At 48.5% G+C, this 26046-nt stretch overlaps 1 protein-coding gene across 2 annotated transcripts in view; it reads left to right on the top strand.

Moving 5' to 3' along the window:
• The window catches only part of Lama3 (laminin subunit alpha 3), a 207665-nt gene extending 183255 nt beyond the window's left edge, over positions 1–24410 (top strand). For both annotated transcript variants that reach the window (XM_021645417.2, XM_021645416.2), the window contains 13 exons: positions 2078–2195; positions 2480–2620; positions 4849–4988; positions 6088–6219; positions 7215–7368; positions 8531–8697; positions 12718–12901; positions 15349–15489; positions 17937–18096; positions 18199–18329; positions 20469–20562; positions 22622–22741; positions 23988–24410. In XM_021645417.2, coding sequence (XP_021501092.2) covers positions 2078–2195; positions 2480–2620; positions 4849–4988; positions 6088–6219; positions 7215–7368; positions 8531–8697; positions 12718–12901; positions 15349–15489; positions 17937–18096; positions 18199–18329; positions 20469–20562; positions 22622–22741; positions 23988–24133 — 1828 coding nt within the window. In that variant the 3' untranslated portion in view covers positions 24134–24410. The remainder of the gene's footprint in view (positions 1–2077; positions 2196–2479; positions 2621–4848; positions 4989–6087; positions 6220–7214; positions 7369–8530; positions 8698–12717; positions 12902–15348; positions 15490–17936; positions 18097–18198; positions 18330–20468; positions 20563–22621; positions 22742–23987) is intronic.
• The last annotated feature ends 1636 nt before the right edge of the window (positions 24411–26046 follow it).

Here is a 26046-nt window from a genome sequence, read left to right as displayed (position 1 = left end):
GGACCCAGCTTAGTGGAAGGCCCCTGAGGAAAGCCAGAGAGCTCACACTTGACAGGAGTGAGGCAGAGTGGAGCCATGGTAACATCAGTCAGCTTTGCTCTGCGGAGTCCATGGGTAGTCCTCCTATCTATCTATCTATCTATCTATCCATCCATCTCTCTCTATCTCTATCTCTCTCTATCTATAAGTCCTGTCTGATAAGGCCAGAGGGCCTGACACCAAACAGGACGTTTTGTCTTGAGATTTGAGTGTAATCATAGAAGGTGAAAACAAAGACCACAGGAAATGTGCCAGCGAGCAGGGAATGGACGAGCACTGGCCTCAGCATCACATTGTACCCTTCCTGTTCCCTCCCATCTTCGGGCTCTAGCTGGGGAGCTGCATAAGCTTCTATGGGCAGATGGGCCAGAGTGCTGCATGTCCATTCCCATGCAGGAGGTCACCGGACAGCACCTGGCCAACAGAATCAGGTTCCTCTAGCAAGTGTGCTCAGTAAGACCGTTCAGTAAGACCTTGAATCCTGGAAGAAATGTGGAAGTCTAGGCCCTCAGATGGCCCAAGAGAATGGGTATAAACATATCGTAAGGATGCCAGCTCCAGAAATTCACACAAACGTCCCTCCTTTCCCAAGGGGAAAGCTGCCTTTATAAAATTAAGCCACAATGCCAAAAAGGATTTGCTTTTCCTTTAATGAAATTTAATTTTATGCGTATTTCTCATAGATCTGCTAATTATAATGAATTGGACTGGAACAGAAGCAGACACCTTTCCATTTAGATGAATGGAGCTACCTTAGGGATTTATGATGAAATCAGCATTGGATTTTCTTAATACATCATTTGATTAAGAAACATTAATATTTGCCTGGACCTCAGTCAGTCTGTGTGTATTAATACTTTACATGAATCCAGCTTCAAACAGGTCAGGAAGTCAACTCAAATGGGAAGGTCAGGGCACCACCAGGAAGGTCTGCTGCAGACACTGCTTGTGTAGGGCCGGCGAGCTGGGTCATCCATGAAGCAGTCAGCGAACGAGGGTGAGAACCTGAGTTCAGGTCTCTGGCACCGTATTACAAAGCCTGGCGTGGTAGTAGGTGCTTGTAAACCTAGTTCTAGACGGCAGAGGCAAGAGGGGCCCTCAGACTTCCTGGCCAGCCAGGTTAGCTAAGTTACTGAGCTCCGTTCAGTAAGAGACCTTGTCTCAGAAAGTAAGGTGGAGAGCCGTAGAGGGAGGCAGCCATTGTTAGCTCTGGCCTCAGTGCACACACGCGTACAAGTCCATACCCACAGGCCTGTGTACACGCATCTAGGCTTGCAGCACACAGCCAGACGAAATTGCTAGAGGAGTAGTAGTAGTAATAACAACAACAACAACAATAATAATAATAGAGTAGTAACGTAGGGGGGGTAGTAGTATGTAGGGGAAGTCGTGCTGTTGCCAGATAGAATATAGCTAGCCCCGCTGCCTTGCAGTGAGCCCTCAGTGTGCCCTACGAGCCATTGAGTGCATTACACATGTTAAGCTCACCCATGACAGAGCCCTGAAGCAGAATGGCAGGCTTTTCATTTTCTCTTACAGACGCACAGAGAAGTAAAGTTTTTTTTGGTCAAGCAGGCACAGAACTTGATCCCAGACAGCCCAATCCCCAGGCTGCAGCCTCACCCACTACTGAACCTCTCGCCACACCTGCGTGGTCATCTTCTCGTCCTCCATCAGCCCCAGCTTCCTGAGCATTTGTGGATCTAATCCTCATCACAACCACGTGCTCGTGTGGCGTGGCTGGGAGGCAGCGCCTAGATTCGAACCCCTGGTGTCAAGTTGGCATTGATTAAATCAGCCACGTTTTCCAAAATTTAATAGAACTAGAAAGTCACTTTTGTGTGTATGTGTTTGAGTTCGCAGGGTGAATGGCAAAATCGAGCCTAAAGGTTTTTAGCACGTTGCTGGCTCCTGAATTTCTGAGTGTGTGTTTCTCTAACACCTGCAGTTTCCAGCTCACTCATTGCCCAATGCCAGAAAGCCAGCATTTCTGGGGAGCCCAGTCTGACAACTCCTCTTTTCTGCATCCTCTCGTCAGGTTTAACATCTCCACACCTGCTTTCCAAGGCTGCATGAGGAACCTGAAGAAAACCAGTGGTGTGGTCAGGCTGAACGACACCGTGGGTGTGACCAAAAAGTGCTCTGAAGACTGGAAGGTAAGCGCAGCATTGGGGACCACGGGACAGACAGCATCCCAGAGAGCCATGGTGCTGCCGTGAGTGGGCCTCGTGCACTGCTCATGCGCTGAATCTGTAGAGAAGGTAGCCAGCCACACGCACCAGATGGCTGGCGACTGGCTGTGTGGCACACTGAGGCGGGAGCCTGTCTGAACCGCACGAGTGGTCTTCGTCCTCTCCAGGGAAGCGATGTAGCCAGACCACCCGCATCTGGGCATCCAGGAAGCTATCATAATGCCAGCCATTTCCATGTTTGGTTTCAGCTCGTGCGAACGGCCTCATTCTCCAGCGGAGGACAGATGAGTTTTACAAACCTGGACGTGCCCTTGCCTGACCGCTTCCAGCTCTCCTTTGGGTTTCAGACCTTTGAGCCCAGTGGGACACTGCTCCATCATCAGACGCGGGTAAGAGGCAGAGGCAGTGTGCTCATGGTAAGATGAAAGCCTGGCACCAAGCATTCTGCCAAAAGCAGCAGGGTGAGTTTGAAGGTAGAGGAGTTGGGCTTTTTTTTTTTTTTTTTTTTTCTGCCATCACAGTTCTGGCACGAGTAATTCTCCACCCTGAGCAGATCCTGAAAGAAATCTGGCTAGATGGTGTATAATGAACTATAGGGCTCTATCTGTGTGTATTGAGCAATCATTTCCATTCCTTATGGATATATGTAAAAATGAATTATAACAGGTATAAGTAATAATGTGGTTTAGGGAAAGATTAAGGTTTATCCTTACTATTTCCTCTCGATTACATCTTCAAAAGAAGGTTCCTCAGATTCCTTTATGACTCCTCAGGAAACACTTATCCCAGGAGAAGTAGAGGAAGCCAGGTCCTGGGCTCTTTTCACGTGCAGGAGAGCCACGGGGATTCTCTCTTGCTTCTGGGAAGACAGCTTGGCAAGTAAACGTCTTACGATGAAACCTGAGGACTGGCGTTTGGAGCTCCGATGCCTCGTGAACACTGGGTGGGCATGGCGGCCCAAGGGAGGCAGATGGACACGCCCCTAGCAGCCTGCGGCTCAGTCTTCTGAAATAGAACGGCCAAAATGGCGAGCTCCAGGTTCACTAAGACTTTGTCTGCGTGTGTAAGGCAGAGAGCAATCAAGGAAGACACCTGAAAGTCCCCTGCGCCTGCACACACACGTGCACTCACCACACAGGCATGTGTGAAAGGGAAACACACAGAGAGCAAGAGAGAATGAGAACAAGAGTGAGAGAGACTGGGAGATGGAGATGTCTACAGGAAGATGGTCTCTGTAGCCCCAGGGAAGTAAGAGTCAGCCTAGAAACCCACCAACTGGAAGAATTGGACCTTTAAATAAATAAGGTTTTTGATTTGTTTCGTTAGGGCTGGCAGTGCCTGGCTCTGTGGCTATGCTATGTTAGGAATGTCTCTTGCCTTTGGCATCTTGCTTACCAGTCTTTGTATATTCTCTCTCCTTCTCTCTGTCTGTCTGTGTATGTATCTGTGTGTGCGTGTGTTTTTGTGGTCATGTATGTGCGGGTGAATGTGTGTAATAAGGACACTCCATGTGGCATTCCTCAGGATCGTCACCAGCCTGGGCTCGCCAAGTAAGCTAGCTGGCCAACAAGCCCTGGAGATCCTGTTTCTGCCTCTCCGGCTTTCGGTTCTGAGCACACTCCAGCACACCCAGCTTTTTCTATGTTGGTTCTGGGTCAGGTCCTTGTCCTTGTGGGGCAAGCACTGTATTGACTGAGCCATGACGCCAGCCCTGACCTAGCACTTCTAATTCCTAATCCTTGTTTCCTCTGTCACATGTAAGTGCAGTGAGTCCACAGAGTGATCAAAAGCACGTGTAAGGATTAGATGAGCAATAAGTTAGAGCAACTCAGTGCAGCGGAGGGGTTCTAGGACTGTCTTGGGGACATTGCTCTCAAGTTTATAAAGTGTTAGTTAGGGACACAGTCAGTCCCGCTCAGTCGCAGCTGAAGCTGGCTGTACCCAGGCACTGGGCAGATTGCTGTAGAGGAAAAGATCATGGAGAAGCCACGTATGGAAAACTTGAGAAATCAGACTGGATAGATGAAACTGGATGAAACCAAAATGACAACCGTTCTAACGATGGGTTTTAAGTTACTCGTGGACAGAGTTGGTCATCCTGCCAGCATTCGGGTGAGCACAGCTTGACATGGAAAATTGGGCTTCCTAGAAATAATGACCAGAAGATCAAACATTCATGAAAGTTAGAAAAGAAGTCATTGTTGTAACCTTGCATAGGGGAAAAAAGCCTGAGTGATGATGAATCAACTCTCGGCTGTAAAATTTTTTGTAGAAGAGAATGAATTCTCACAGAAACAACTTTATCAAAATGAGAGTAAAAACAGAGAAAAATTAGATGTGATTTAAATGTTCCATACAGCTGGTTAGAAAATTAAACGAGTCTAATGAAAGAAGATCTAGAAAAAGACTGACAAATTCATCAATGTTGAAATAATTTGCGTAACATTTTTATATTCATAAACAAGGAGCCAAGCTGTTTAAAAATCATCTTTTGATCAAAATGTCGAGGTCAAAACATTTGAGTCACGGTGCCCTGGCTGCTTGATGCCTACTTTTGGTCATCTGTCATCTCTAAATGCAAATTAACTGCTGATGGCGTATTCTGGGGTCGTTTCAGACGAGTAGCCTGCAGGTCAGCCTGGACGACGGCCACGTTGAGCTGAGCACTAGGGACAGCAGTGGCCCCATTTTCAAGTCCCCACAGACCTACATGGATGGCTTACTGCATCACGTGTCTGTGATAAGCGACACCTCAGGGTGAGTGGGCTGCGCCAGCTGCCAGAGCGTGTTTAGTTCAACAGCGCTCTCCAGTACAGCTTTGCACGGTGTGTGTTCCTGCTGCTGACGCTAGCTGGCCATCACGTGTTCGCCTTTCCCTAATTCTGTCCTGATCAAAACATACAGTCAGATGTATGTGGGTAGATGCGAATTCAGAATGGTCTACCCACCCTAAATATGGAAGGTACCACCATAAACCTTCACATGGGATGGTGTGGACGAACCTTCAAAAGTGTCGCAAGGAGACAGCCCACAGAGGAGTGCTCCCATGGGATTCTGTGCCCACGAGTTTAAAAAGAAATCAGAATTCGGGATGGTTTTTATTCTTGGAGAGGGAGGGAAGCTAGGAAGTACAATTAACACAAAGAGAGGTTCCTGGGGTACCAGGCCATTTGGTGTCTTTCTGTGAATGGTATTGGTACATTCCTGTTGCAAAAATTCATTGAGGAGCAAGCTAGAGAGAGGTTCAGTGGTTAAAGAGCACGGGGCTTCTCTTTCAGAGGACCCAGGTTCGATTCCTAGCACCTACATGGTGGCTCACAACCTTTCTTCACTCCACCTCCAGGGGCCTTCTGTCTCCTCAGACACTGGGCACACATAGGAGCAGATGTACATTCAGACAAGGCATAACACAAGTGCTAAAAATAAATAAGCCCCCCCCTTTTGTTTTTCAAGACAGGGTTTCTCTGTATAGCCCTGTCTGTCCTGGAACTTACTTTGTAGACCAGGGTGGCCTCGAACTCACAAAGATCCACCTGTCTCTGACTCCCCGAGTGCTGGGAATCAAGGCGTGCACCACCATACCTGGCTAAATAAGCCCTTTTTTAAAAATTGCTTGAGCAGATATGTGTGATGTAAACTTTCAGTCCATATATTTAGTTAACTAAAGTGTTACGTGTAAAACTATGTGAAAATATTTTGTATTTTGAAAAATACATCTGATTTGACTCCTCTGTTGGGTGGCAAATTTGAGTCAGACATTAGATTGTCCCCCCAGAGAGTGTTTGGGGGTTTTGTTGCTGTTTCCATGTGGTTTTGGCTAGTGGTCTCACCCTGCCTTGCTTCTGTCTGTTTTCAGCCTCCGCCTTCTCATCGACGACCAGGCTCTGAGAAGGAACCAGAGGCTGCCCAGCTTCTCCAACGCCCAGCAGTCTCTCCGCCTGGGAGGCGGTTACTTTGAGGGTTGCATCAGCAATGTTTTTGTCCAGAGGTGGGGATCTTTTTCCTGAGGTTAGCGAGAAGAGCCTACCCACCTGCAGGGTCACACTTATCCAGGGCCTGGATTCGATTTGTTAGGGCTCTGTCCAAAGGCTCTCATTCCACGTATCTCCAGAGCATGTTAAAAACCTACAAGCCAAAACTCCTAACAGCTTACAGCTTGGAAGAGATCTAAATGAAAATTAACTTCCCAATCATGGCCCTTGAAAAAAACATTCACAGTTTGGTTTCATTTTAATCGAGGGTGCAGTTTGATTGGATCAGCTCTCTGTCGCTATCAAGGCGAAGGGATTTCCAGGGTCTGTGCAGTGCCGGGGAGACCCACTCACACAGTGCTGAAAATGACTTTCAGGAGAGTGGAGCTCAGGATTCCGCTCATACAGGCTTTAAATGGTATCTCTAATTCAGAAAACTTGGAGCAGAGGGAGGTCCTGGCTCTGGCTAGGAAGCCTAAGCTGGAACCTGCACCCTGCCCACATGTCCCCCATCTTCCCTCACACCACCCATCAGGCCTGAACCTCCAGGCCAGGATGAGGCCCGCAGCTCCCAGTCCTGCCCAAAGTTGAGAAAGCAGCTCCCTTGAGCATGTGGCCTTTGGCTGGAGCAGGGTGTGGGAGGAATGGAGAAGACAGGGGCATGTTTAACTGCCATATTTGTAACTCTGTGGCATCCTGGTGTTCACCATCATTCCTATGCTGTCCCATACCTGTCACTTCCCTCTCTGCATATTTGACTTCCACATTCCTTTACGATACCCATTTCAAAGAAAGAAAAAAAAACAAACCTAGTATTCCAGCCCTGCCATTTTTCAAGTCCATGGAAGTTTCAGGAAGCCCTTCCATCTTGCAGTTGTGACTTGCACAGGTGAAAGTTTGTGTAGGAATCACTACAGTAAGAATGTTCCTTGCTACAAGCTCTGTCTGCCTGCTGGTGGGTCTCCCCCTAGGAGAGGGTTTGCTCTTAGCTTTCATTTTGCCCTCATTCCAGGTTTTCACAAAGTCCAGAAGTCTTGGACTTGGTCAGTAAATCTACCAAGAGGGATGCATCCCTGGGAGGCTGCAGTTTAAACAAACCACCTTTTCTTATGCTATTTAAAGGCCCCAAGGCACTTAACAAAGCCAGGATTTTCAATGTCAATCAGGTAAGTGTCAAAGGTTTGCCTTGGGTCTTACTTGCCCTGATTCCACCTAGAGAGAGGTGATGGGAAAGGGAGGTGGGACATCACCCAGTCTCTGGTGGTCAGTGGATCTTCGGCAGTTGATGGATACCAAAATGACAGGGCCAGGGCCAGGGAGGTGTTTCAGTCAGGAGGTCCGTACAGTGAAACGCAAGCATGAGGACTTGAATTCAGAGTCCCAGCACCATGAAGAAAGCAGGGCACGGTAGCGCACCTCTGTAATACCAGCAGTGAGGAAGCGAAGAGCCTTGGAATTCACTGGCCAGCCAGGAGAGACCCTGGCTCGAAAACTAAGGTAGAGAGCAATAGAGGGAGGCACCTGATAGTGACCCTGACTTCCACATGCTCACACATGCTCCTGTGTACACAAACATGTACACACATACGCTAAAACTATGACAAAGCGATTCTCTCTCTCTTCAATGTTTATTTTGTGTCTTGATAAAAATTTGACAATTTTTGCAGTCTCCAGAGAAATGCTGATTGTAGTGAGGCCAGATCCGGTACCCTCACCCTTCTGTCCCTTCGTTCAGTCTTTCATTTGCCCTGCTTGCAAAAGCCCAAGAAAGTTGCCTGGGAGGGGGAGGTGACAGGCTTTTGGCTCTGTGGTACTCTGCCTGTGGATGCCTCATGCCGGCTGTGGCCTGCTGAGACTTTGGCTCTTCTGATGGCCTGCTATAGGGTGGAGTTCTACATCCCTGCAGGTTCCACGTGCAGCAGGGCCTCTAAAAAGGCTAGACCTGTACAATGTGTTCTCCCCGAAAAGGAAGAGAAGAGGGACTGTTTGGACTCTCCAAAGCTATGTCTTCCAACCCTATTCATATATTCTTGGAGGCAAAAGGATCCCAAATCACAGCCACATAGGGACACTGAATGGAACTTGGTGGGTCTTCAGGCAAAGCTAAGAATAAGTTTTTACCTTCTCTTTTCTTTCCACACCAGGAGGAGGCACACGGGCGGGGGGGGCTGTCTCATCCTGTTGGGGCTATTTGCCAAGTCTTTTATTTCTCTGCTGATTTCATCTCCTAGACTCCAGAATGAAAACTTAGCTCTTGGGCCAGACCAGCATCCGCGCCCCTTCCACCACCCTCCACCGGGTCCTCATTCCCTCTCTCTTCTCTCACAGCTGCTGCAGGATGCGCCTCAGGCCCCCAGGAGCATGGAGGCTTGGCAAGACGGGAAGTCCTGCCTGTCACCTCTCAGTGTCAAGGCCACTCACGGAGCCCTCCAGTTCGGGGACAGTCCCACTAGCCACCTGCTATTCAAGCTGCCCCAGGAGTTGCTGAAATCTAGGTATTTCTCCTTCTCTTTTTCAAAAATACGTTCTTGTCCCATTCATTGCCTGCTCTCCCGAGGCTGTTGAATCCCATGACACCAGGCTCACGAAGGAGGCACTGTCAGTTTTCTGGAGCCAGTAGTCTGGATAAGACAGGGGTGTGGGGCCCCTCACGTGCTCTGCTCTCCCTGCACAGCTGGAATGGAAATGTGCCCGCTGCTGCTGCCACAGCTGCCCAGGGCCCAAACAATCAGCTCAGCTCCAGCTGAGAATTGACGCCATTCTAAAAATAAGGCCGACATCCCACCCCCGAAGCTACTCGCTATTATGTGATAAATCACCTTTCTTCTTCTGTGTTCTGTACCAAATGAGAATTATTCTCTTAGGAAGCCTTGGTGCCAGATAGAACGTTCCTAGAGAATGCTTTCAGACCTTTGGTTTTTATTGTTTTTTGTTTTTTTGTTTTTGTTTTTTTTATGGTAACAAGTTGCATCCTTGTCAGGGAGGCGGGGCTGAGCTGAGCGGAAATGCTAAGGATGTTGGGAAGAAAGGAGGAAAGCAAGGTCCACCCTTTTCAGGTGCTTTCCTTGAGGGAGTCATGAAGGGAAGGCTGCCAAGCGCTTCTTCAGACTTTCATATTTTAAGCAGGGGAAAGACCATCTTGAACTCTGGCTCTCTGCTGTCGTGTGCCGGTTCAGCCTCTCTGTGAGATGGGGGCCAGGATGGGTCTGGGCAGGCAGGAGGTTTAGTGTGGGAAGGCAGGTGAAAGGCGGTGGGGAGGGGCAGAAGGCCAGGAAAGCCTGAGGCCAGGGTGGAGCCACCTGTGCAGTCCGCAGTGGGCTTCAGGCTGCAGCGCAGTTCTGCAGGGCCCTGAGCGGAGTTCACCTCCAAAGAGTCAGTGTTGGGTCCGAGTGTCTTGTTCTGGTATGCCTGCTACACTGGGCAGATCCAGGAAGGCGGCAGCTGGGGACTTCCCTGTGCCCCTGTAGCAGGCCTCCGTGTACAGTGTGTCCTTGTTAGGTCTGCGCTTCCGGGTCGGCCTCCCATTTTAGCGAACGGTTACATCTCTCCCTAGCCTCCATTTTCTTGTTGGTCTAAAGGGGTTACTGCTGGTTTCCGGACAATGGGATCCGGTTAATAGTTTGAAAGAAGCTGGCCTTGGAAGTCCACTCAGTTAGCCACAGGATGACTCAAAGCTATGACAGATCCGGAGGGGAGCCTGAGCAAGTGGTTAGGGCTCCAGTGACCCCCACGGAAAGTCTCAGAACCACTCATTTGCTGAAACTGGTTTGTAGAAGGCCAAAGCGGGGAGCAGGGGTGTCCTTGAGCCAGTTCTCCTAATGACGCCATTGCTTCTGGGAAGGGATGCCCCATTGTGTAGCTCTGCTCTCTTGGCCAAGCTGACCTCAGTGACAACTCTCACGCATCTCAAAGGAACAGCCTCCGCATCTGCTGGCCTGTCTGCCCTGTCCCGGCCTCCCCCAGCCCCTTCCCACCGCAGCTTCTTCCCCAGCCCCTGCCCCAGCGTCTTCTCCCTTGGCGCATTCAGCATGCTGACTTATCTGCCTGCCCGTGAGTCAACCCTGACGCATGCTCCAGGTAACATTCACAAAGGTAGAGTGGGAGGAAGGGGGCAGAAAGCCAGTCATTACAGTACTCACCCCTGTGACAAGAACAGCTTAAGAAGGACGGGGTCGTCTGACTCACGGCCTGAGGGTACAGTACATTCTGACAGAGAAAGCAGCAGGACTATACATTCACAGCCAGGAAGCAGAGAGATGGCGGCCTGTGTTTAGCTCGCTTTCTCCTTTGCTCTTAATCAGGGATCCCAGCCCGTGAGGGGGAGGGGGGAAGGTCCTTTATTTGGAACAGATCTTCCTCCTTAGCTAAACCTCTCTGGAAGATGCTTTCACCAACATGCTACAGGGTATGTCTCCTATGTGATTCTAACTCCTGTCAAAGCTGACAGTCAAGATTAACTGCCAAATTAGTACACGCAATTGTAAGCTATCCCAGTCCCAAATGTTTTAACATCTGTGTCTTCGGGAAGTTGTTAGCTCTGGTGTGTGTTGCGCTCATTCTGATTTGCTTTCTAGCTATGTTTTCGCCATCCCAAAAAGCTGGTGCCATCACTTTAACCCTTCAGTGAATATATAAATGTACTCTTGAGCTTCTCCCCTGCCCCACACCCCATTTCTCCAGCAATAAGGAGTCAAAGCTGTGTTGCCATATCCTCAGATGTGAATACTGCTGCCTTTTTGAAATGTTAGTTAGTCTTTTCTGCAAGAAGATTGCCTTAAGAAACAGTTCTGGAAAGCAAATGTCAGGTCCGATCACCGAGCCCACGTATGCAAAGTGCTGTGTGCCCTGGAGTGCATCCCAGTGTTTTTTTAAGTTGGCACAGGCAATCAGACACGTCAGGAGAAACATGGAGCCGTGGGCCATCTGGAAGACTTCATTTAACAAATACGGGTTCCTCTTCATCTTGAAAAACGTTGCCCTCTAGGAAACCTGCTCATCTGACGAGCAAATCTGCATCTTAGCCTTGCAATGTTGGAAAGCAAAGAATTAACAGTATGATATTGCCTTCCGCATGCAGAGTCTACCTCTGAATTATTCATTTCCTCCTTAACTCGCTTTAGTCACTATATGTTGAAAATGTACTTTGTGGTAGGCCCTGCCCATATAGCTGCTGGCAAGACAAACCTGGTCTCTGTGCTCCAGTGGGTACTTAGACATGAACCCCGGGACTGCGTACAAACATGCCTGCTTCTCTATTGCCTTTTCATGTTGTAGCTCAGCAAACCTATTGGTGGTCCCATGCACCACAGACAGTCTAAGAACCAAAACCCCGTGGCTCTCTCCCCAGTACCCAGCACAGTGCCTTCTGCACACCGAACACTCAGTGACTATTAGTTGGGCCGTTACCCGAGTTGAGATGGTTTGATGGATGGATGCATAGGAATCTTCAGATAAAGCAAAGCTTGCTCACCTTGACTTGGGAATGGCAGGAAGCCATCACATGAATTAATACTAGCTCTCAATTCTCGGCTACATAGTATTTTATAATTCCTCTTCCAGGAGAGTTGAGGTCTGGGGGTCAGAGAAGTGGGGACAACAGGAGAAGATGAATCCGTACTCCTGTGCCTTTGTGTTAAATATGTCCCATAGAGAAAAAAATTCTCATCTAATGCCAAGGTCACATCCTCATTATTCAAGCTGCACCCCACCCCACCCTCATTCCTCCTTCTACTTCCCTCCCTGTGAATGTACATAAATAGGAAGAAGCACTTTTGTTGAGTTTAAGCAGTTTGTGTTAGTCAGAGAGCTCAGCCAGTCACGACAAGGCATCGCCTGTGGTCCCACTTGCAGGAGGTAGCAAGAGCAGTCATGTCTGTTGAGACAGAAGAAGGCTGTCAGCCAGACACTAAGCAAAGGAAGACTAGAGAGCGATTGGCTGAAGGGTGGGGTTTGTGTTTCACATGAAGAGGAGCTCTGTAGATGGCTTTGTGCGATGTTATGCATTAACTCAGCCTGAACACTCTTGCATACTCAAGAGTGGTGAAGATGGTAAATTTCAGGTCATGTGAATTCTACCATAATTTTAACGATGATTTTAAAGTCCCACCATGTTCCTTCCACATCTAGGACTTATACCACTAGCTGAATTTTCCATAAAAAAAAATCTGTGCAATCTCCCAACATAGTGAGGAAACTGTACATTAACACATTAACAGCGAAAATGCTCTGGCTTCTGGGAGTCACTTGTGTCTCTGGAGAGCGGGCTCACCCCAACCCTCTTCTGAGATGGAGGAAAATGAAAGCATGTTTCCCTTCATTGCCCATTTCTTTCCTTTTTATTTATTTTTTGTTCTGGTTTGGGGTTTTTGAAGGAAGATATAACTGCTATGTACCTGAAAACCTCTAGTCAGCCCAGGTTGATGACATGCTTGTAGTGGCCCTGCCCCTGCTCTGAGAGCTCGGCTTACAGGCCAGCATGCCCAGCTATTGTTCCCTGTCTCTTTCTTTATCCACAGGTCACAGTTTTCTTTGGACATTCAGACAACATCCTCCAAAGGTCTGGTGTTTTACACAGGCACCAAGGACTCCTTCATGACTCTTTATATCTCAGAAGGACGTCTTGTCTTTGCTGTGGGGGCCGACCGGAAGAAACTGAGGCTCAGGAGCAAGGAGCGATACCGAGATGGGAAGTGGCACACGGTGAGAGCTGGATCTGTGTGGCAGTGAATCGAGCATCCTGAAATAATCCCAAATCCAGAAGGGTCCAGAGTCCCAAACATTTTGAGCATAGTCACAGTACCTCAAATAGAAGTTTTCATGCCTGTCTTCTTGTAATAGATTATAAAATACTAAAAATATTATGGAGAATTTCTTTCTGTCTATATGTATATCAAACATGGGTGAATTTTGTATTTAGACTCGAGTCCTATCCCAAGATATCTCATTATGTATATATGAACATTCCAAAATCAGAAAAGAGACTGTAACACTTATGGTCCCAAGCATTTCAGACAAGGGATCCGAAGTCTCTTGCAGCTGGTGTCTCAGTGGACAAAATTAAGAGTCCAGAATTATTGCCAGAAGCCCAGCATATGCACAGGGAGATCCTCCGTGGTTAGAGGCATGTAATGCCCAGCATCTTGGGACAAAGACTGTCACATACCTGTACGCACGCGCACGCACACGCACACACACACACACACACACACACACACACACACACACACGCACCATGTGTGGATGGCAGCCTGAATGTCAAGGTAGACTTAAACCATCGTTTCTGTGATCCTTGCCCCAACTCCTTGGGCTGCATGGTTCCCCAGCCTAGTTCCCATCCCTGCACACTGGACACCTTCTCTTCTGCAGAACCGAGTTCTGGACCTCCAAGCTTCTCTCTCTCGCTCTCTCTCTTTCCCTTCCTCCCTCTCTCCCCCTTGTCTGTATTTAGCATTCTTTCTCAAAGCACAAGCAGAAAGCCTTCCCTCACTACATCTCTGGCATCCCAGCTCTCACCTAAAGCCACCTCAGTTAAAGGCATATACCATAAAGTTAAAAGGAAGCCATGCTTTTCTAATGATGGAACTGTTAATCAGAAAACCTAAGTGACCTGATAAGTTCCATTCATCAATATTGAACAAATATTTATATTCTCGGGAGCTGGAGAGATGGCTCAGAGGTTAAGAGCACTGGCTGTTCTTCCAAAGGTCCTGAGTTCAATTCCCAGCAACCATATGGTGGTTCACTACCATCTGTAATGAGATCTGGTTCCCTCTTCTGGCCTGCAGGCAGATTACTGTATAAATAATAAATAAATCTTTAAAAAAAATTTATATTCTCTCTTGGAGCATATAAGCAAACAACCATCCTGACTCTAATGTCAGATGCTAGTCTTGTAGGGAAATGTTAGATTGACTTTAAACACAGGAAAGTCAGTGTAGGGTACTGTTTTAGTGAAGAGAGGCAGGAGAAGGCTTCTGGAGGGGGCAGCCACCACGTGAAGTCGTGGGACTGGAGCAGAACTTAGCTCAGTGAGCAGATCACAAAGTTATAAGGGCCAAGAGTGGGACAGAGGTTGTGGCAGGGATCTGGGATATTGCTGGCTGGCTGGCTGGCTGTATGTATGTATGTATGTATGTATGCATGCATGTATGTAATTATATATGTATGTATGTATTATTTAACAATGGTGCTAAAAATTGAATCTAGGGCCTCATAGATAACAGGTAAGCACTCTACCGCTGAGTTACAGGTTCTCAGTTCCTTACATTGACCTTGATTCTGTAGCCTTCCTACCACAGCCTCCAGATAGCTATGATAGATCAGCAAGCTGTGCCTTCAGGCTTAGCTGTGTGTGCATGTGTGTGTGTGTGTGTGTGTGTGTGTGTGGCGGGGGGGGGGGGGCGGCGGTAGGATCTCACTGGATAGCCCAGGCTGTCCTTGACGTCACTATGTAACCCAGACTGACCTAGAACTTCTGTTCGTGGGATGTTATCCTGAAGGATGAACAAGAGGGACCACTGTTAGGTTGTATGTGGAGTGAGAGGGAAGGAGGACGACAATGCTGCTTCCTGTGACTTGGCCCACTGGTTAGGCAAGGGGCAGGGGCAGACAGAGAGGAGGGAGGGAGCGTGAGTGGGCAAGCGAGCCAGTGAGTGAGTTGTTTGGGGACGTTAAGCCTCTACTGATGGCATCGGAACTGGGAGTCTTTAGTGAAAGTTCACCGTGAGAGCAGACAAGGGTTCAAACGTACAGCAAGAATGCTTGCAAGTTGCGTCACAAAAATATTTGTTTTCTACTTGCTCCAGGGGCCTTGCCCTGACTTGCTCTCCTCTCAGCTCTGCGCAGACTGTTCGGACCTTTTGTCACAGTCTGTTCACCTGTGGTTCACCTCTGTTCACATTTCTGCTGTATCTGTCGATTCACCCACTTTCAAGCAGCTGTTTATTGAACTCTGCTTCCATCTCAGCTGTTCAGTGTCTGACATAGTCGCACACTGGTCTCAATAATAATCGAGGAAAGACCTTGCTCCTCTTTTAAGCCTACTGAAGGGTAGCAAAACTTTTTTAAAAGAAGTTTCCTATGACTACTAGTAAACGATGGCACCAATTGACAGAGGTAAACCTTTGACTCTTTTCTTCATTCTAAAGGTGGTGTTCGGAGTAAGTGGAGGAAAGGTGCGCTTGGTTGTGGATGGGCTAAGGGCCCAGGAAGTCAGTCTGCCTGGAAATTCTACCATCAGCCACAAAGCACAGGTTTACCTGGGGTTACCACTGTCAAGAAAGTCAAAGGTAAAACTAGAAAAAAAACTGATTCTTGGTGAAGCGTAACGCTGCTTTATCATTTAATGCATGAGGGTATTTTGTTTACATGTCTGCCTATGCACTGCACCTGTGCCTGGTGCCTGTGGAAGCCAGATGAGAGCATCAGATTCTCCAGGGACTGGAGTTGTAGACAGTTAGGAGGTTGTGTGGGTACTGGGAATTAAATCCGGTCCGCTGGAAGAGCAGCCAGTGCTCCTGGCCGTTGAGCCGTGTCTGCAGCCTGAGGCAGAGGTTTTAGATTAAGGACAGTGGCATTTAGTCCTTAATTTAGATTAAGGACAAGCTTTGGCAGCCTCTGCCACTTTTGCAAAAGAACAGTAGCAAAAGCGTGTGCTTCCTGCATTGTTGCCTATCAACTTGCTGGTGATCCGAAATGCACTTTAAAGGGCCTTTTATTTTTCTTTTATAAACGGAAACCCAATGTCCTTTATCATAAATAGCAAGTAACCACAAAAATAAGTACACGGAAAAGAAGCAGCATCATTAATGTAGCTGGATAGCCTGCGCTGTGCCTGCTCCTGTGGAGAGAAGACACTTGCGAGGAAGTCGAGAGGATTAGCATTAGCACAAAGCGAAGGGTGATCCCTTTTCTAATCGGAGAGCCCCAAAGAGGCTTGAAGAAGGAAAGGTGTGTTTGTTTGCAGAAGACAATGTACTTGGCAGGGAGAGTGCCTAGGCTGGATGTCTAGCCCCAGATGAAAAATGCAAAGCAAGACCTTCATGCCCACGCTAGGATCCTTCTGACCTGGAGAAGTTCTCTCACATCCAGCTCCCTCACCTGGGACAGACAGCAGCACCTATTTACAGTGTTCTAGCTGAAGAACTTTTAGTTCATGTACAAAACAATGGATTTTATTATGACTTGGTCCTTTGGCCCAGCTGCCTTTGGGCCTGTGTGGCAAGGCAGGATATCACGTCAGGGAATGTTGAATGGGAACAAACCTATACACCTTCAGGTGGCTAGGCAGCAAAAAAGTGACGGGAGGACAAAGATCACAGTACCCCCTTGGGTGAGCATGCCACCAGTGAGCTCACTGCTTCCTCAAGAGCGTATAACTTTCCAGTAATGCCATAGGCAGGCAAGCTTCCGGCATGGCCTTTGGGACAACGGAGACTCCAACTGCAGGAATCTACAATCCAGTGGCGCAGAACGGCCGAACCACAGCCAGCCCTGGGCCTCTGTGTCGGGTCACAGCGTGTCCTGTGTCGTCTGCGCTTGGCTTTGGACACAGAACTCTGTTGTCTAGCATGATAAGTGTGAGGAAACTGTGTTAGGTGCTGTCTCGCTGCTATGACACAAATGCCTGACAGAGCAACTCAGGGAAGGGAGGGTTCTAAGATACAGTCCGCTGGTGGCGAGAGTGTGAGATAACCCGCACATTGCAGTCACAGCCAGGAGCAGAGACGAATGGAGAAGTGCAGCTGGGTTTCTGTTCGGTGAAGCCCTCAGCCTGCGGGATGGTGCCACCTGTATTTAGGGTGACTTTCCCATCTCCGTTAACCCCATCTAGAACCCCCCTCAGACATGCCCTCGGCTTAGCTGTTAGGTCTTTCTAGATCCCGTCAAGGTGACAATATTAACTATCATTAAAGTGATTTGTGAGGGGGGCTGGCCAGCCACTTAACACTTGCACCCGCATCACGAGCATCTCTAAGGTCACCAGGCCCCCTTGAAATCACCTTTAAAAACAGAGGGCTTTAGGAATGTCTTGAGAATTTGGCGAATGCACGCCATTCCTTCCCCTGGGCCAGGGGTGGCGTGTGCACCCAGTGAGCATCTGCTGTATACTACAAGGCACTGTGAGCCCTCAGAGTCCTGGGTCCGGATCTGGAGCTCTTGTTGGAGGCCCACCTCAGGTGGTCGGGGGCACACCCACTGGTGAGGTGCACGGTATCTTCTTTGGTTTGTTGGTAGTATACCAAGCCTAACAATACAGGAGGGTACCTCGCACCTTATTATTTTGGCCCCATTTGTTAGTCAGCTGCCTGGCATTAAGCTATCATGCTGGCTCACAAAGCCCTAAGAAAAGGTTTGCACCTACAAAGAATGGTGAGATATGAAACCGTGAGGTGGCATTTTCCCCATGTTGTAGCTTAGTCTGCGTGAACCAGAGTCAGGCTGACCCTCCTGGTTCCTATTTGAGCACAGACTAGCAACTTCCAGCTGTCCCCCCTCCCCCAGCTTTTGGTTAAGTGACACGTTCAAACTCTAACGCCCCATCAGGCCTCTGGTTTACAGGTCTGCCTGGACACTGCGACAAGAAACCAGGGGGAACGGTCAGGACCCCCTCACTCTCTGAAGCAGGAAGAAGGAATCTTCTAGAATCTCCTTCCTCTGCCAAGCTGCATGCCCTTTGCCTCAGCTTCTCTGGGAGTTACACGCCATGGGCTTTCTACCCTCTGCTTCCTTACAGAGCCTTCCCCAACACAGTTTTGTGGGGTGCCTGAGGAACTTCCAGTTGGACTCAAAACCCCTGGACTCCCCCTCTGCGAGGTTTGGGGTGTCTCCCTGCCTGGGTGGCTCTCTGGAGAAAGGCATTTACTTCTCCCAAGGAGGAGGCCATGTGGTCCTAGGTAAGGAGCAGTTGGTCAAGTTCAAGTCTGTAAGCCTGAATAACTCTGTCCTCTTCCCTGAATTATGGTGTTTTAACTGTTTCCTTTTCTTTCTTTTGGAAGCCAATTCTGTGTCCTTGGTGCCAGAGCTTAAGCTTATTTTCAGCATTCGCCCGAGGAGTCTCACTGGGATCTTAATACACATCGGAAGTCAATTTGGACAGCACTTGAGTGTTTACATGGAGGCGGGAAAGGTATGTAGCAGGGTGCTTACACGGGAGGGGAGAGGGAACCAGAGTCTGCTAACAGAGACTCAGTAAGTCTGAAGGTACAGGTGGAATCCATTATATAGAGACCTAATTTTAGAGACTATCCGTTTTTCATTAGCAATCATTGTCATCATATTCTCTTCCTCATCCTTAAAATGGGAAACCTCAAACAAATTGAACAGAGTTCTGGTGACACCATTTAAAGGGTCCTGGGAAGCTGCTCCAACTCCTTCAGGCCTGGTTTCAGTGTCTACAAAATACAGATAATAATTCTACCAGCTGGGCACTGACCAGGCCAGACCTTGCTTAGCTTCTGAGGTCAGACAAGATTGGATGTATTCAGGGTAGCATCGCTGCAGACGAATGTGACTCAACCTCAGTGCCGGGGCTTTTGTCAACATCAGAGGAAATGCCACATACCCCACCGGTGCTTATAGCCCTCCTTAATGCCGCCCTTCATGTGTACATCAGGTCCCATCCACACCTAGGACCCGAGCCCGTGAAATCCACTCTGGACCCTTCATTCTCTCTCTGCAATGTCTGTGCTCTGGTCTCTGTGGCTAAGCTGGTTGCTGCCTCCTGCACCATCTCTCCCTTGTCTTTTCATGGATTCTTCCCTCCAATAATGCTTTTGCTGCCTTGCGTTTCCATCACTCACAGGCCTGAGTCAATATCCTATTTTCAACAAGCACGTTATATGTCTTTAAAATGAAACTCTTCCGGGAATCCTGTCTGCAGCTAAGGCCTTGAGTCCAAGATGAATGTTGTACCATTTTCTTTCATTTAGCTTTCTGTCCCAGATGACAATAAGATGACCCCAACTCCTAGAATGCTTTATTTCTATTTCCAGGAATCAAACCCAGTCTCTGACACTCTAGCAAGGAGTCTAGTTCAGTGTTACACTTCTGATCCCAGCCCCCGTTTCTAAAGTTTTTGTCATCATATAATTATACACAAGAATGGGTTTCCTTATGACACTTCTGTGTATGAGCATAATAAATTTAGATCACATTTACTCATGATTCTCTCTTGGTCCCTCTATCCCCCCCACTTCTACTTTGTCTTTTTGGTTTGGGGGAACCAGTGAGTTCAGCTGATTTTGCTCACAGGCGTGTAGGTGGGGGTCATTTACAGTATCTTCCAGTATCACAGGCGGAAATGACACTCCGTCCCCAGCAACCAACAACTGCCCATAGATGCTTACGCTGAAGCTGTAGACATCAAATCAGTGCGAGTCTCCAGTCGTGTCAGGGAAGAAGCAGCTGCCTGTGTGGTAGAGGGTAGGGGTGAGGGAGAGGGTGGAGGGCACATGGTGGCTGGCTTTTCAGAGAAAGGCTTTAGGGAGGGGCTTTAGTGACCGACTCCAGAAAGGAAAACCAAGAAAAGAAAATAAGGCTTGGTGACCTCCATAACTCCCGGGATATTGTTTCGCTCAGAACCTGCTTGCAAGTGGCCTACCCTTCATAGTTACAGGCAAATCAGATGTAAATTATTTATAAACACACTTAGTTTAGCCTTCTCGTTTTAGTCACTTTGACTCAGCCCTTAGAAGATCCTGGAGAAGTCCCCAACCTGGAGAGTGGGGGTGGGGTGGGATTCTGCCGACGGTGTTCCAAGAGCCTGCACCCCACACACGTCCTATCACACTTAGTGTCCCGGATGACAGCCCTCTGCCGTGCGTGCGTTTGGGGCATTTAACTGGCTGTATGGACCTCCGCCTGCCGTGCGTGCATTTGGGGCATTTAACTGGCTGTATGGACCTCCGCCAGCATTTTTGACTTCCAAATTTCAGGCGTCTTTGTCAGCAAAGCCACTGCTGCCTACCAACTACTAAGGAGGATGGTGGGTGCTTGTCAGTAACCTCTGAGGGCGGAGGAGGCATGAGGAAGGCCCATCGCTGTGGCCACTGGAGGCAGGACCTGGGTTCATGGTTTGGTTTGTTTACCTGGAAGGAGTGTGAGAGAAGAATTCTGTGGAAACTCTGGGCACTGTGTGCTCACCTGGCACAAGTCGAGGGACAACATCCAGCATGCTTCCGGGCTGCCTGTGTGCCGGGAAGCGGGCAGAGGAAGGCTGGCTCCATGTGCCCCCCTGAAGGAAACAGCCAAACGCCTTGTGTTTCAGGTCACGGCCTCTCTGGACAGTGAGGCTGGTGGGACCTTGACGTCAATCACACCAAAGCAGTCCCTGTGTGACGGACAGTGGCACTCAGTGGCAGGTATGATGCTGGTAACCTTTGGTCTGCACAGGAAAATCCTTTGACCTGTGTGTGAACTCCTCAAAGGCATCCTCAGCCCAGCTACTGGGAAGTTTGGGCTGGCCCAGGTACTGTACCCAGCCCTCCTCCTGGACCCCCAGTTTTCTTATCCGTTTCAACCCCAACTGTGCTTAGATTGTCTCATGGCTGTTGCCTCCAGCTCCCCATGGTGTGCTGAGTTTGGGGTATGGAGGATTTTCTTCAGCCTAGCCCTGCCCAGGAAACTGATAGGCTGTTTCAGTGTATTACTGCCTTAAGCTGGTAACAATATTGTGCTTTAGGTTGTGGTTCTGAATTCCTTGGGAACAACAACAAACACCCAACTTTCTGGGGGTAGAGAGGTGACTTAGTGGGTGAGAGCACTTCTTGCTCTTCGAGAGGCCTGAGTGCGATTCCCAGCACCCACGTTGGGTGGATCACAACCACTTGTAACTCTAAATCGGGTGGATTTGTGTTCTCTTCTGCCTTCTCAGGTTCTGCACTCACAGACATGTACTCACACAGACACAGCAGACAGACAGACAGACACACACACACACACACACTTTAAAAAAGGAAAGCCACTTTAAGTTCCATCCCTTATTCTTGAGACCTGGACAAGTTACTTACACCCTGCTTACATCTGTTTTCCCACTTGTACAATGAAGATGAAAACGATATGGGTTTGTGAAAATTAAACGAAGGAGTGTGTATTGAGCGTGTGGCCGGCACCTGATCCAGAGTGAGCATCCAGTTTTACTGTTGGATTTTTAAGGATCATTGTTATTTTTTTAATAATCATTAAATATCAATCCAACCTGTTTACACAGAGCAGCGGTGGAAAGAGAGCAATCCCCTCGGAATCTGTTCTTCTGGTCTTAACTTGTGGCGTTAGCGTAGAGATAGCAAGCCTGAAGCTAGGGCGGTAGCCCAGTCGGTAGAATGCTTGCCTAGCGGGCACCGAGCCCTGGTTCCACCCCCGTGAACATGGCAGCGCACACCTCAGATCACTGCACTGGGGAGCACAGCACCGGGAAGGGGGCAGAGGGAGGGGGGCAGAGGGGGGGCAGAGGTCTCAGGTCGCCCTGAGATGCATAGCAAGCTTGAGACCAGGATGAGACCCAGTGAACAAGTAACAAACAAACAAACAAACAAACAAACAAACTTACCTTTTCTTGGCCTTTTGACTAAGATCAAGTGTAGAAATACCTGTACCAGCTAAACTGCCTTTTTGTAAAATAGTCCTTTCTTGGCTGATTTGAAAGCTAGCTGTCTTTTGGTTAGATACAGTTATCGAGATAGGGAGATTTTATTGAGGGTCAAAGTTTGTAGGGACTGACCCTGGCCTCTAAGAAAGTAGCTGAGGTCCGACCATGTGAGCATGGCTTTTGGAGCCAGGAGACCTGGAGTGGGTTTTGCCTCCTTAGGGCCACCTCTGTTCAACCCTGCGAGTCTCCTCCGTGGGTAGTGTAATGACACCGTCTCTGCAGACTCACTGTGTGTGCGTCTGTTTTCGGTGTGTTCAGGTGTGTGTGTGTACATGCTGTAGAGGCCAGAGGCCAAGCCTGGCTTTCATTTCTCAGGTGCTAACCAGCTCAGTTTTTGAGACAGGGTCTTGTTGGCCTGGAGCTCGTTCATAGTCTCCACTGGCTGGCGGGCGAGCCCCAGGGATCTGCCTGCCTTCCTCTCCAGAGCTAGGATTGCCAGAGCCCACCACTGCACAGAGCACCTTTGTTTGTTTGTTTGTTTTTAGGAAGTCTGAGGGCTTGAACTCAGGTCCTCACATTTGCAAGGCAGGCATCTTACCAACTTCGCTATCTCCTCAAACCCCTGGATTCATTTTGATTAAGTAATATCTACAGAGCACCGAGCCTGGCTGCTGAGTAGTGAGTTGAATTTCTACCCAGGGCTGACCAAGGGCCTGCAAACAGTTTCCCCTAAGGGTACAGTGAGAATGAGTTCAAGCAAAGACAAGGTCCCGTGAGCGTGGGTAGACAGTCGTTTCTCAGGTGACAGACCTAACCAGCTTCTCTTCTTGCAGTCTCCATTAAAGAGCACATCCTGCACCTGGAACTGGACACAGACAACAGCTACACCGCTGGTCAGCTTTCCTTCCCCCCTAACAATACCCGAGGGTCGCTGCACATTGGAGGTGTCCCACGTGAGTAGTTCTTGTCCCTTCCACACCCGTGTTATATCCCAGCAGCTCCTGACACTTTCTTCTTCATCCACAGTGAAGGGGACCCAATGCATGAGTGAAGAGAAGGGCAGCTCTGGGGGTACGGTGGGGTGGGGAGGCATCTGGACGTGTCTCAGGGTACTGCAGGCCACAGGACTGCCGCCTCCCCCTGCTCCCAAGCCTGCCATTTACAGTATTCCCTTAAGAGGCTCCATTAAGTCAGAGCCAGTGTCAGCAAATAAATAATCAGGAAGGCTGATGAAAAATCATGGTCCCAGACATGAGTGGACAGTAGAGTCCAAATGGGTGACTCGGGCAGGCTGAGACAGAACCATGTTCAAAGACTAAAATGTTGCCTGGAAAGGGGTCTTTTTGTTCTCTTGTTTTATGTCCCTTTGATAGTCTGCTCGTTAATTTTTTTAATTCTTTATTAATTACACTTTATTCACTTTGTATCCCCCCTGTGGTTCCCTTCCTCCTCCCATCCCAATCCCTCCCTTCCTCCACCCTCTGCATGCATGCCCTCCCCAAGTCCACTGATAGGGGAGATCTTCTTTTCCTTCCTTCTGTCCCTAGTCAATTAGGTTTCATCAGGAGTGGCTGCATTATCTTCTTCTGTGGCCTGGTAATGCTGCTTCCCCCTCAGGGGGAGGTAATTAAAGAACAGGCCAATCAGTTCATGTCAGAGACAGTCCCTCTTCCAATTACAATGGAACCCACTTGGATACTGAACTGCCATGGGCTACATCTGTGCAGGGGTCTTAGGTTATCTCCATGCATAGTCCTTGGTTGGAGTATCAGTCTCAGGAAAGACCCCTGTGCTCAGATTTTTTGGTTCTGTTGCTCTCCTTGTGGAGTTCCTGTCCAAAGGCTACAGACTATCAATGCAGATGCTGAGACTTATGGGCAACCTTTGGGCAGAGTGCAGGAAATCTTATGAAAGAAGTGGGAAACAGTAAGATCTGCTCGTTAATTTTATAGTCCTTTCATAACCCATAAGAGGCAGCAGAGTTGAGAGTTACTGTCTATTGATGGGGGGGGAGGAAGTTCCTTCTCTGGAGACAAAAAGCCGCTTTGCTGCTGATGTGTCACAGCAGGCAGGAGGGCCAGAGGTGGCCAGGTGGGCGGACCCACGGGGCTCTGGCTCCTTCTAATAATATTCTAAACACCCCCGGTGTGTTTCACGGTATGAGTTATCCACCGAGTGCCTCTTCCTTTCCTCTTTCAGACAAATTGAAAATGCCCATGCTCCCTGTATGGAACTCATATTTTGGCTGTCTGAAGAATCTTCAGGTCAACCACGTCCCTGTCCCCATCACAGAAGCCACAGAAGCCCAGGGTTCTGTCAGCCTGAATGGCTGCCCTGACCACTAACCCTACACAGCAGGAGAAGTCACCTTTGGAAGTGCCGAGAGCCAGGATCTCCCTCCCCCATTCAAAATCATCAAGGCACCACTGGCACACTTTTAAAAGCCAGTCTCGTTTTGAAGCCAACCGCACAGACCCATCATTTTGTCATTCAGTGCGACACATGTATTTTATATAAAAATCCTATTTCTTGAAGAAAATGAACAAATTGTTATTCAGACGTGCACACAATGCTCTTGTTAATATTATTTTTCCCACTAAGAATTAAATGCCTTTCAGAGAACTTTTTCTTTCCCGTCTCTGAAAAGAAAATCTCGTTTAGAGTACTTTAGGAATACAAAACTTTAAAATATGTTAAATTGCTACAATTCACGGGGTTGAATAAATGCAGTATACTCTTCAAATTATGATGGTTTTTTGAGCAAGGAAAGCCAAGGGCTGATGATCACTGCTAATTATATTAATTCTCCGGCACCTGCTCAAAGTGCTATCTGCTACTCCAGTTTCTACAAATAGTTGTTGAGCACATGGTGAGGGGTTATCTGTGTGTTCAGTGTGGACAATGGAGCTTAATAAGTTGACCCTGCCCTTAAGGGTCATGCACTTCAAATGGAGAGACATGTAATATCCAGAAAACAGGACGTAACAAGTTGAACTACCATTAATTCAGAGGCCCACTGGCCTCCAGATCCTTGTCTTCCCTGATCTGCTACCAACCAGGGTTAAATTATTATCAGGTCCTTGAGAACACAGACCATCTGTAGAGGTACTAAGGTAAATGTATATGCTGTAACTAAAGCTTTATATCTGATTGTGCACACGCGTGGAGCCAGAGTGCAACGTCAGTGTCTTCCTCAGTCACTCTCCACCTATTTTTTTGAGATAAGTTCTTCCACTGAACCCCAAATTTTGATCTCAAGATTTTGACTGGGCTTGAGTGCCCAGCAGGTCTCCCCAGGATTCCCCCTCTCCATCCCACAGTGCTGGGTTTACAGAGATGGGCTGAGCTTGGAGACCGGTGCTGGGATCCGAACTCAGATCCTTGTGCTTGTGCAAAAGCACTTAACCCACGGAGTCATCTAGCCAGCTTGTTGCCTGAAGCTTTTACGGCACACCAACAGGAGCCAGCAAGAAGGGGAAATCACTTTTAGATTTAGCTACAAAATGATGCGTGATATAATAGACCAGCCTTATTACCCAGCACCACTTGTGCTAAAAGCCCCTACAGGTATTTCTATATATTCTATGCTCTGTCGGGGAAGGAAGAAATACTGGGTATCATACAATTGGGGTTGGCAAGGAAATTGGCTACAGTAATCCTATATGGTATTCTTACAGCTGTATGCTCTCTGTTTCTGAACTTGAGTCCAAGCCCTTGCCCGGGAGCAATCTTCCCCCCACAGTCCTCTGAGAATGTTTTCCGAGAAATGCAGCTGTGTTCTCCTGCAGAGGCAGCCGATTCCCACCGCAGCGGATGCTTAGCGGGAGCTGAGGGACGCTATGTCTGTCAGCTCTCCAGCTGAGCTGCCTGACTGTAAGTCACGTCTTGCCGGCTGCTGGAAGCTCCTCTCTGCTACCGGTCAGCAGCAGATCCTCACTGCATGTATGATCTCTCTCCTCGGCTCTCACTGCTGCCCAGGCTAGACCCGCAAGGCTCGGGACGCTGGACTCATCGGTGCTGTATGTTTGTGGGCAATCTGTGGACTCACAGTGAGACAGCTCCTTCATCTTTTCAATGTCTCCTTACTTTTATGCAGGTGGGTGTCTTTCCTGTCTGTATGTCAGAACCCCTGGAACTGGAGTGATAGTACAGATTGCTGTGAGCTGCCATGCGGGCAGGACTAATCCTGTGATGTTTCTCTCCATTTTACAATAACAACATGGAGGACAGGCACCCGCTGAGTTTGCTGAGTAAATCC

This window comes from Meriones unguiculatus, chromosome 2, assembly GCF_030254825.1.
Source record: "Meriones unguiculatus strain TT.TT164.6M chromosome 2, Bangor_MerUng_6.1, whole genome shotgun sequence".
In the NCBI taxonomy this organism is placed as follows: Eukaryota; Metazoa; Chordata; class Mammalia; order Rodentia; family Muridae; genus Meriones; species Meriones unguiculatus.
Note: the sequence above shows the minus strand (reverse complement) of the source record. Positions and strands in the feature narration are given on the sequence as shown.